The sequence below is a fragment of the Microcaecilia unicolor genome, chromosome 2 (genome assembly GCF_901765095.1).
Source record: "Microcaecilia unicolor chromosome 2, aMicUni1.1, whole genome shotgun sequence".
In the NCBI taxonomy this organism is placed as follows: domain Eukaryota; kingdom Metazoa; phylum Chordata; class Amphibia; order Gymnophiona; family Siphonopidae; genus Microcaecilia; species Microcaecilia unicolor.
Genome location: NC_044032.1, coordinates 226,177,306 through 226,189,690, shown reverse-complemented (window position 1 = coordinate 226,189,690; position 12,385 = coordinate 226,177,306). Strand labels below are relative to the sequence as shown.

Below are 12,385 nucleotides of genomic sequence, written 5' to 3'. Positions count from 1 at the left end.
GGCGTGATTTTTCCGCCCATGACATCGAAGCCTTCCAGCGGCTTCAAGAAGTGCACCCAGTGCGCCCGGGTTATCTCGCTCACTGATCGACACTCGTCGTGTCTTCAGTGTCTGGGGGCCGAGCACCGCCCTCAGAACTGCAGTCTGTGTTCCCTGCTTCAAAGGCGGACTCAGGTAGCGAGACTAGCCCAGTGGAACGTGTTGTTCTCGGGCTCTTCGTCGGCATCGGCACCGGGATCTTCGAGTGCATCGACGTCGTCAGCGTCCAGACCATCTTCCTCGGCCGCCCCTGCATCGAGTGCATCGAGGCATCGGGCCTCTGCATCGGCGCCGAGACATCGGATAGCTGCATCGACGTCGGTGGTACCAGGACCTCGTCTGCTGATGTCGTCGGACGGTGGTGCATCGGGTGGAGTGCAGGTGAGGGCTGTCCATTCCCCTGCTGGTGGCGGTGAGCCCTCGGGTGGGTCTCCGCCTACCCTGAGGGCTCCTGCGGTACAGCCCCCCCGAGATCGACCTTCTTCAGTCTCGGCCCCGAGGAAGCGACGGGTGGATTCGACGTCCTCCTCGTCGGTGCCGGGGAGCTCCGGTGACATGCTTCGGAAGAAATCGAAGAAGCATCGACACCGGTCTCCTCCCCGTGTCGGCACCGAGAGCTCTGGGTCGCCGAGGGATTCGGCACCCAGCAGGCATCGGCACCGAGAGGACCGCTCACCCTCTGTGCAGGAGGTGTCGATGCGCTCCGCTCTGGACAGCCCGGAACAGCCTCCACGCCCGGAACAGGTACTGACGTCGACGCCTGCATCGACCTCTCAGCCTTTCTCTGCAGCCGCTCTAAACGAGAGCCTCCGGGCCGTTCTCCCAGAGATTCTGGGAGAGCTGTTGCGCCCTACCCCTCCGGTACCGGCGGTGCTTGCGCCACCGGTACCGTCGAGCGTGGCGCCGGCTGGCCCATCGCCCAGGTTGAGGTCCCCGACGTCGGTACCGCGTGCGGTACCGACCGCGGCCACCTCCCAGGAAGGCTCCCCGACTACGTCGGCGGAGGGAGCTTCGCCGATGCGGGCGAGGGAGTCTACCTCTCGACGCCCCCATCGTGGACGGGGTTCCACGGAGTCGAGCAGGGCGAGGTTGCAGACACAGGTCCGTGAACTTGTGTCTGACACCGAGGGTGAGGCCTCGTGGGAGGAAGAGGAAGATCCCAGATATTTCTCTGACGAGGAGTCTGGGGGTCTTCCGTCTGATCCCACTCCCTCTCCTGAGAGACAGCTTTCTCCTCCCGAGAGTCTGTCTTTTGCCTCCTTTGTCCGGGAGATGTCTACGGCCATCCCCTTCCCGGTGGTTGTGGAGGACGAGCCCAGGGCTGAAATGTTTGAGCTCCTGGACTATCCTTCTCCACCTAAGGAAGCGTCCACTGTTCCCTTGCACCATGTCCTGAAGAAGACATTGCTTGCGAACTGGACCAAACCATTAACTAATCCCCACATTCCCAAGAAGATCGAGTCCCAGTACCGGATCCATGGGGACCCAGAGCTGATGCGCACTCAGTTGCCTCATGACTCTGGAGTTGTGGATTTGGCCCTAAAGAAGGCTAAGAGTTCTAGGGAACATGCTTCGGCGCCCCCGGGCAAGGACGCTAGAACCTTAGACTCCTTTGGGAGGAAGGCCTACCATTCCTCTATGCTCGTGTCCAAGATCCAGTCTTACCAGCTCTACACGAGCATACACATGCGGAATAATGTGCGGCAGTTGGCGGGCTTGGTTGATGCTCTTCCCCCTGAGCAAGCCAAGCCTTTTCAGGAGGTGGTCAGGCAGCTGAAGGCGTGCAGAAAATTCCTGGCCAGAGGAGTTTATGACACTTTTGATGTTGCGTCCAGGGCCGCTGCTCAAGGTGTGGTGATGCGCAGGCTCTCATGGCTGCGTGCCGCCGACCTGGAGAATAGAATCCAGCAGCGGATTACGGACTTGCCTTGCCGTGCGGATAACATTTTTGGCGAAAAAGTCGAGCAGGTGGTAGAGTCTCTCCACCAGCGGGACACCGCATTCGACAAGTTCGCCCGCCGGCAGCCTTCAGCTTCTACCTCTACAGGTAGACGATTTTTCGGGGGAAGGAAGACTGTTCCCTATACTTCTGGCAAGCGTAGGTACAATCCTCCTTCCCGACAGCCTGCGGCCCAGGCTAAGCCCCAGCGCGCTCGCTCTCGTCAGCAGCGTGCGAATCAGCAAGGCCCCGCGGCTCCCCAGCAAAAGCAAGGGGCGAGCTTTTGACTGGCTCCAGCAGAGCATAGCCGACATCCAAGTGTCAGTGCCGGGCGACCTGCCTGTCGGAGGGAGGTTGAAAGCTTTTCACCAAAGGTGGCCTCTTATAACCTCCGATCAGTGGGTTCTCCAAATAGTCCGGCAAGGATACACCCTCAATTTGGCCTCTCAACCTCCAAATTGTCCACCGGGAGCTCAGTCCTACAGCTTCCAGCACAAGCAGGTACTTGCAGAGGAACTCTCCGCCCTTCTCAGCGCCAATGCGGTCGAGCCCGTGCCATCCGGGCAAGAAGGGCTGGGGTTCTATTCCAGGTACTTCCTTGTGGAAAAGAAAACAGGGGGGATGCGTCCCATCCTAGACCTAAGGGCCCTGAACAAATATCTCGTAAAAGAAAAGTTCAGGATGCTTTCCCTGGGCACCCTTCTCCCCATGATTCAGCAAAACGATTGGCTATGCTCTCTGGACTTGAAGGAGGCCTACACACACATCCCGATACTGCCAGCTCACAGACAGTATCTGCGATTTCAGCTGGGCGCACGCCACTTCCAGTACTGTGTGCTACCCTTTGGGCTCGCCTCTGCGCCCAGGGTGTTCACAAAGTGCCTAGCTGTGGTAGCAGCGGCGCTTCGCAGGCTGGGGGTGCACGTGTTCCCATATCTCGACGATTGGCTGGTGAAGAACACATCCGAGGCAGGAGCCCTGCAGTCCATGCAGATGACTATTCGCCTCCTGGAGCTACTGGGGTTTGTGATAAATTACCCAAAGTCCCATCTTCTCCCAGTGCAGAAACTCGAATTCATCGGAGCCCTGCTGGATTCTCGGACGGCTCGCGCCTATCTCCCAGAGGCGAGGGCCAACAACTTGTTGTCCCTCGTCTCGCGGGTGCGAGCGTCCCAGCAGATCACAGCTCGGCAGATGTTGAGATTGCTGGGCCACATGGCTTCCACAGTTCATGTGACTCCCATGGCCCGCCTTCACATGAGATCTGCTCAATGGACCCTAGCCTCCCAGTGGTATCAGGCCGCCGGGGGTCTAGAGGACGTGATCCACCTGTCCACGAGTTTTCTCGAATCCCTGTATTGGTGGACGATTTGCTCCAATTTGACTCTGGGACGCCCCTTCCAAATTCCTCAGCCTCAAAAAGTGCTGACCACGGATGCGTCTCTCCTGGGATGGGGAGCCCATGTCGATGGGCTTCACACCCAAGGAAGGTGGTCCCTCCAAGAAAGCGATCTACAGATCAATCTTCTGGAGTTGCGAGCGATCTGGAACGCTCTGAAGGCTTTCAGAGATCGGCTGTCCCACCAAATTATCCAAATTCAGACAGACAATCAGGTTGCCATGTACTATGTCAACAAGCAGGGGGGCACCGGATCTCGCCCCCTGTGTCAGGAAGCCGTCAGCATGTGGCTCTGGGCTCGCCGTCAAGGCATGGTGCTCCAAGCCACATACCTGGCAGGCGTAAACAACAGTCTGGCCGACAGGTTGAGCAGGATTATGCAACCTCACGAGTGGTCGCTCAATTCCCGTGTGGTGCGACAGATCTTCCAGGCGTGGGGCACCCCCCTGGTGGATCTCTTCGCATCTCAAGTGAACCACAAGGTCCCTCAGTTCTGTTCCAGGCTTCAGGCCCACGGCAGACTGGCGTCGGATGCCTTCCTCCTGGATTGGGGGGAAGGTCTGCTGTATGCTTATCCTCCCATTCCTCTGGTGGGGAAGACTTTGTTGAAACTCAAGCAAGACCGAGGCACCATGATTCTGATTGCTCCCTTTTGGCCGCGTCAGATCTGGTTCCCTCTTCTTCTGGAGTTATCCTCCGAAGAACCGTGGAGATTGGAGTGTTTTCCGACCCTCATCACGCAGGACGAAGGGGCTCTTCTGCATCCCAACCTCCAGTCCCTGGCTCTCACGGCCTGGATGTTGAGGGCGTAGACTTTGCCTCTTTGGGTCTGCCAGAGGGTGTCTCCCGCATCTTGCTTGCTTCCAGGAAAGACTCCACTAAGAGAAGTTACTTCTTTCATTGGAGGAGGTTTGCCGTCTGGTGTGACAGCAAGGCCCTAGATCCTCGCTCTTGTCCTACACAGACCCTGCTTGAATACCTTCTCCACTTGTCTGAGTCTGGTCTGAAGACCAACTCCGTAAGGGTTCACCTTAGTGCAATCAGTGCATACCATTACCAAGTGGAAGGTAAGCCGATCTCAGGACAGCCTTTAGTTGTTCGCTTCATGAGAGGTTTGCTTTTGTCAAAGCCCCCTGTCAAGCCTCCTACAGTGTCATGGGATCTCAATGTCGTTCTCACCCAGCTGATGAAACCTCCTTTCGAGCCACTGAATTCCTGCCATCCGAAGTACTTGACCTGGAAGGTCATTTTCTTGGTGGCAGTTACCTCGGCTCGTAGAGTCAGTGAGCTTCAGGCCCTGGTAGCCCAGGCCCCTTACACCAAATTTCATCACAACAGAGTAGTCCTCCGCACTCACCCTAAGTTTCTGCCAAAGGTTGTGTCGGAGTTCCATCTGAACCAGTCAATTGTCTTGCCAACATTCTTTCCCCGTCCTCATTCCTGCCCTGCTGAACGTCAGCTGCACACATTGGACTGCAAGAGAGCATTGGCCTTCTATCTGGAGCGGACACAGCCCCACAGACAGTCCGCCCAATTGTTTGTTTCTTTTGATCCCAACAAGAGGGGAGTGGCTGTAGGGAAACGCACCATATCCAATTGGCTAGCAGATTGCATTTCCTTCACTTACGCCCAGGCTGGGCTGGCTCTTGAGGGTCATGTCACGGCTCATAATGTTAGAGCCATGGCAGCGTCGGTAGCCCACTTGAAGTCAGCCACCATGGAGGAAATTTGCAAAGCTGCGACGTGGTCATCTGTCCACACATTCACATCTCATTACTGCCTGCAGCAGGATACCCGACGTGACAGTCGGTTCGGGCAGTCAGTTCTTCAGAACCTGTTTGGGCTTTAGGATCCAACTCCACCCCCCGAGGGCCCTGTTTGTTCTGTTCCAGGCTACACTCTCAGTTAGTTGGTAAATTTTTTAGGTCAATCTCAGTTATGTCCTCGCCGTTGCGAGGCCCAATTGACCAATGTTGTTGTTTTGAGTGAGCCTGGGGGCTAGGGATACCCCATCAGTGAGAACAAGCAGCCTGCTTGTCCTCGGAGAAAGCGAATGCTACATACCTGTAGAAGGTATTCTCCGAGGACAGCAGGCTGATTGTTCTCACAAACCCGCCCGCCTCCCCTTTGGAGTTGTGTCTTCCCTTGAAGTGTATTGTCTTGCTACATACTGGACTGGCCGGCTCGAGCCGGTTTCGGGCGGGAAGACGGCCGCGCATGCGCGGTGCGCGCGGGCGCGCGAGGGCTAGCAAAGGACTTTGCTAGTGAAGTTTCCGATTGGAGGGGCTGCCGTGGACGTCACCCATCAGTGAGAACAATCAGCCTGCTGTCCTCGGAGAATACCTTCTACAGGTATGTAGCATTCGCTTTAAACCATCTCACCCAAAGTAGTACAGGCAATTAGGCGTTCATCTCTGGAACATGATGGGACAACACTTCACACAGCAGGTGCAGTCTGTCCTTTCTCTTCAGCCTTCTGCCCTGATACCCTTCAGACTGCCCTTTTTATACCCTTCTGGCTCTATTCATTCCAATGGACCCTAGCTTTCTCACCAGAACTCTTTGGCCCTTATCAGTTGATAAGAATGACTTCACATGTTCCCAAGCCTTCCTCTAGCCCCCCTTTTGGATTTTCTCATCCTACTTGCACCTGACCTATTGCTATCTTCCATTAGCCAAAACATCTTCGCTCATGACTTCTTGCAGGTGCCGGTCCCCTTATTGTTTACAGAGCAGATTCCCTCCTCCCTCTATCTGCTCCCAATTACCTCATTTTAGCATTTGCTGCAGTGAAATGTATCTGCATCAGAGATGATCTTTGATTTTTACAGGCCTAGTTCTTAGCCTGAGCCCATTGGCCTATATTTCACTGAGAGCAAGGGACAGCATATTTCTACACTCCCAAAGAACTATATCCAATTGTTAAGTGGATTGTATATCATTTTGTTACCAGAAAGCTGGACTTTCCAAATAAGACAAGAGAAAAGTGCATCAGCTCAGACCTATGTCTGTATCTGTAGTCCATTTAAGTCTATAAAAGACATTTGTAGAGTCCCCATGTGGTCCTTCACACCTTTACATTACATTATTGCATGGATCATATTTCAAGATCAGTGTTTCAGGACAAGTAGTATTAAAAGGTCTTTTTGCTTAGATAGCGTCAGCTCTCTCAGATGAGCTGAGATTTCAGGTTGCTTCTAATCTACCTAATCTGCCTCCATTAGCCTCTTTTTCAAAAGTTTGTTTTTGTTCTTCATGGATGAACAATACTAAGGCATGCCTAAGCTAGAGAGAAATTACTTGTGTATCTTATTCATCCTGCTTTATCTGTAACAGGCATTATCTGTAAAGAGTAAGTTTATCAGACAAACAGTCCCTTGCACTTCCCAGGCAGTTGATGTTAAGCTATGGACAAATTGAGGTATCTCAGCAAAGACATGATGCATTGGAAGGTACATGCATGCTCAAAACGTTTTTCTAGTTCTCTCAGAGTTCTGAGAGAATTTTTTCATCCTGGTACCAGTGAGATGTCACCTCACCTGCATGTCTGATTTATCCTTCTATCTACACAGAATCCAGTTACGATAAATAACTTTGCTAATTTGTGATATTTTATGCAAGCTTGTGTGTTACTGGAAAGTACATTTAAAAAAAATTGCTAGGGCAATTTGAAAAAAGCCCATATACTTGAAATGTCTGTAGTTACTTTTACTTATGGACTTTGCACCAGTTCTTAAAGGGAAAATACAATAAGCATAGTTATCCTTTGAAAATTGCCTAGCAAAAATGTACCTGAGCAAATTTGCACATTCTTTTTGGGCAGGTACTTTTTCAATGGAAAACAACAAATGTTCTAAAAATGCAAAATTGCATACGTTGTTGCCTCCCCTGACCTAACTTTGAAAATTAAATGGGCATGTATAGATCAACTATTCGCATACTTTTTCTGAAGCGGTCAGCCAGTTTACCCAAGTTAAATGGCTTGTGAAGATTGCTCCATTCAGGTTTCTAGGATAGGCTGATCCAGTCCTGGTTTTAACCTCCTGCATTCTGCGTCTTTCAGTCTTGCTTTTATTAGGGAGTGCAATAAGGAAATTAGAACAATAAGCCCTGCATGCAGTGGAGGTAAAAGTGGATCCACTTGCCCTGAAAAAAATGAAACCAGTTGGAAATCCTAAATAGTACCAAAAGTGCAAGTTTCCTTTTTTTTTTTTTCTTGGCAAGTGGTTGTTTTTCTCTCACACTTGAGTGCTGGATAATGAGCACAGGCACATAGGAACTGTTTGCTCCAGCTGAATGGCATATCCTAGTTTTCTCTCACACTGTACAGAACACTTCCCTCCATGATACCATCTTGTTTCCTGAATGGATATATCAGTTGTTATCAGAACATAATGATTTAACCTAATTTTTTTTCCTCTTAATTGTTTCAAGGTTTTGGCTCTAGTTTTTCAGCAGCAGAGGAAGGTGTAAGGATTCCTGTTGCCCCTGAAAATATCAGACAGCAGTACGAAGTCAGCAGCCAGGCAAGAGCAAAATGTCTTTTTATTAATGTTGTCTTTAATGGTCTAGAAGTGAATTCAGATGTGATGACGATACATTATGTCAATATTAAGTGCCCAGCAAATTACCTTAATCTGATCGCAGTAATTTGGCCTTTCCTGAAGCCAGAGCAAGTAAGACCTGCCAGTTCTTATTCGTTTGATTAAAGTTATGTCTGCAGATCCAATAAAATGGGAATTTGTATCACTATATTGGGAACAGAAGCAGCTAGTAAATCAAGGCCTTCTTTCATAATGAAATAAAATTCTGAAATGTATGGCCTACATGATGCTGTAGCATCTTAAGTGATGCAGAATTTGAATGGACGGTTGAAAGCACTAAGGGAATAATTCTATAACAGGATAGCTACTGTAGGTAAGCCTATTCTATAAAGAAAAGTTGACACTAGAGGCAGAGAACATGCATATATCTATGAGTGACCACTTACACCAGTATGTAGATGTATGCATGAATGCACATAAATTTTACATACTATTCTATAATGTATGCACATACATGTATGCTCTGCTCCAAAGTTCACCCATGCACAAGCCCACTGGTAAAGTATGTGCCATCAAAGCATGGCATGTACTTTTCCACTAGTCACTATTCTATAAGAGGTCATTTACATGTGCAAATGACCAGAATACTGTCATTTACATACCTTCCTGCCACCTAAAGCTAGGCTGCTCCCTATAGCATTATTTATTTTTTTCAAATTATCTTTATTATACATTTTCATTTGCATATTTACAGTAACCAAGTACAACCAAAAATTCAGACTGTATGAAACAAATTACAGTGATGGACTGTTAATAAACGGAGTCATTGGTGTCCGTTTCTTTCTGTTGGGAAGAGATGATTAACATGTTGGACATCAATCCTGTTATGCTGATGTTAGGTTCCACCTACAATTAAAAATTAACACAAAGTTATCTTTTATAAAGATCTCTTTAATAGCTAGTATAAGGAGGAAAGTCAAAGTATAAGCTTAGTCCTTAGCTAGTTTAGTTTGAATTCCAATAGATTTCCAGATAAGCATTTTATAAGATTTTGAATGTTAGCATTGTTTACAGATACATATCCAAACTTCTTTCCAATATGGAGTTATATTAGAATAATAAAACAACATATGTGGTAACATACCTGTCTCAGATTTACACAACCAACAGAGTATAGTAGCCTCAGTAGACAATTTAGCCATTTTAACCAGATTCCAAGTCGCTTTATGTGTCATAAAAACATGGATTGAGAAATAGAAACTGAAAGATAAATACTTGTTATGTAGGTTCAAGAAAGAAACCACTTTGTAATATCCAGGGCTGTCACCTAAATTTGTTTCCCGTACTTTCACTACCCCTCTGAGTATCTAGTTTGTAAGGACGATATTACCCATTAAAACGAAGAAGCTTGCTTGCTAGAAGCCACCATTTTTCTTGGAAAAATCTTCAATGTTTTATTGAAAATTTCATCCGTTAATTGAAAGAGATCAATTTTGCTTGTCTTCAATATGGAGCCCTTTTACTAATCTGCTGTAGTAAATTGGCTTAGCACACCTTGCGTGGGTCTTTCCCATATGCTAATTCTATTTCCAGTGTGACTGTAAATGTGTGGTCATTAAAAAAAAATTGATGCATGAGATCTTACTGCCTCCTGTTGAGGAGGCATTAAGGGCTCCTGCGTGAAGTCAGCATTATTCAGTTAGCACGCTCGGCCAGCATGCTAGCTGAATAGCGCTTTCACACTCATTCTCCACCCTTGACAATGCCCCCTCTCCCAAAACGTTTTAAAAATAAATACCACTCACTTAGTGCACCCAGATGGTAAAACTAATGCGGATCACTTTAGCGTGTCCCACATTAGGCCATTTTTCTGAATTAAACATATGTAAGCACCTAACGCAGCTTATTAAAAAGGGCCCCTGTGCACCTTAATTGTACCCATTCGATATAACTGGAAGAAAGTACATAAGTAATGCCACACTGGGAAAAGACCAAGGGTCCATCGATCCCAGCATCCTGTCCACGACAACGGCCAATCCAGGCCAAGGGCACCTGGCAGCTTCCCAAATGTACAAACATTCTATACATGTTATTCCTGGAATTGTGGATTTTTCCCAAGTCCATTTAGTAGTGGTTTATGGACTTGTCCTTTAGGAAACCGTCTAACCCCTTTTTAAATTCTGCCAAGCTAACCGCCTTCACCACGTTCTCTGGCAGCAAATTCCAGAGTTTAATTATGCGTTGGGTGAAGAACATTTTTCTCCGATTTGTTTTAAATTTACTACACTGTAGTTTCATCGCATGCTTCCTAGTCCTAGTATTTTGGAAAGCGTGAACAGACACTTCACATCCACCTGTTCCACTCCACTCATTATTTTATATACTTCTATCATGTCTCCCCTCAACCATCTCTTCTCTAAGCTGAAAAGCCCTAGCCTCCTTAGTCTTTCTTCATAGGGAAGTCGTCCCATCCCCACTATCATTTTAGTCGCCCTTCGCTGCAACTTTTCCAACTCTGCTATATCTTTCTTGAGATGCAGCGACCAGAATTGAACACAATACTCAAGGTGCGGTCGCACCATGGAGCGATATAACAGAATTATAACATCCTCACACCTGTTTTCCATACCTTTCCTAATAATACCCAACATTCTATTCGCTTTCCTAGCCGCAGCAGCACACTGAGCAGAAGGTTTCAGTGTACTATCGACGACAACATCCAGATTCCTTTCTTGGTCCGTAACTCCTAACGTGGAACCTTGCATGACGTAGCTATAATTCGGGTTCTTTTTTCCCACATGCATCACCTTGCACTTGCTCACATTAAACATCATCTGCCATTTAGCCGCCCAGTCTCCCAGTCTCGTAAGGTCCTTCTGTAATTTTTCACAATCGTGTCGCGAGTTAACGACTTTGAATAACTGTGTCATCAGCAAATTTAATTACCTCACTATACTCCCATCTCTAAATCATTTATAAATATATTGAAAAGCGGCGGTCCTAGCACAGACCCCTGAGGAACCCCACTAACTACCCTTCTCCATTATGAATACTGCCCATTTAACCCCACTCTCTGTTTCCTATCCTTCAACCAGTTTTTAATCCACAATAGGACATTTCCTCCTATCCCATGACCCTCCAATTTCCTCTGTAGCCTTTCATGAGGTACCTTGTCAAACGCCTTTTGAAAATCCAGATACACAATATCAACTGGCTCCCCTTTGTCTACATGTTTGTTTACTCCTTCAAAGAATTGAAGTAAATTGGTCAGGCAAGATTTCCCCACACAAAAGCCGGCTAAACTCCTGCTGAAGTTGTTGACAAGATTGAAATTGAGTACCATTTATAATATTTTGGAGAGTTCATACCAGTGCAATACCTTATTTTGAATTTTAAAAATACCTTTATACCAAATAGAAATTTTTAGGGAATAATAATACTTTTTAGGGAATAATAATAATATTTAGGGAATAATAAAATAGTATTCGGAGCTGATTCAAAGAGGGGGATGAAACAACTGTTCTCCATTGTCAACTCACTTACTACACCTTCAAAATATGAAGACTTTGCGAAAGAGGAACTTCCCTTAGAATTGGTCTGTCATCTACCACTGACAAAGATTTTGATTCTCTAGCGACCCTGTCTCCTAAAGAAGGCATCCCTACAAACAAAACCTAGAAGAAATTTGATAACACACAATAGTTTGCCTTTACCAAACTATTCTCAAAATGTGCTCCCTCCTGGTGTATACTAGATATCTGCCCTCCCCACTTAATGAATACAGCCCCATCAACATTCCGTGCTAATGTTCTCCCATGGATTGAACAGCAACTGTCACAATCTTTCCTCAAAGCTTGGCTGAAATCATCATTACACCAATACCAAAAGACCCCAACCAACCCAGACAAATGGTTTCTAACTATAGACCAATGGCCTCCATTCCATTGTTTACTAAATTAATGGAGGGAATGGTGACTCTACAGCTCACTCACTACTTGGATTTGCATGACACTCTTCTACCATCTTGATCTGGATTCCGTGTGTTTTTAGCACAGAAACAGTTTTGTGCTCCATGTTAGACTATGTCCAACTACTGTTAAGTGACGGTAAAAGCGCATTGCTACTTCAATTTGATCTGTCCTCAGTGTTTGACCTAGTGGACCATACTCTCCTACTATGGAACCTTGAGGAAATGGGAATCACAGGAAAAGTTTTAAAGTGGTTCAGAGGCTTCTTGTAAAGTAGATCATACAAGGTCAAAGTGAACACAGTCTTATCCCTAAACTGGAGTAACAGATGCGGGGTCCCACAAGGCTCCCCTCTTTCTCTGGTACTGTTCAATGTTTTTCTCCAATCCTTAAGTTCACTGCAAGACAGAAATCGCTTTCTCCACTACATCTACGCTGATGACATCTCAGCATTAATCCCCATCAAATCATTTTTCAGAATAGATATGTCTAGGGT

The 12,385-nt window shown here is 47.4% G+C and overlaps 1 protein-coding gene across 3 annotated transcripts in view; it reads left to right on the top strand.

Annotated features, from left to right (window-relative positions):
• Nucleotides 1–12,385, top strand: part of SVEP1 (sushi, von Willebrand factor type A, EGF and pentraxin domain containing 1) — a 538,231-nt gene that overhangs the window by 225,812 nt on the left and 300,034 nt on the right. For all 3 annotated transcript variants that reach the window (XM_030193745.1, XM_030193746.1, XM_030193744.1), the window contains exon 20: nucleotides 7,812–7,903. In XM_030193745.1, coding sequence (XP_030049605.1) covers nucleotides 7,812–7,903 — 92 coding nt within the window. The remainder of the gene's footprint in view (nucleotides 1–7,811; nucleotides 7,904–12,385) is intronic.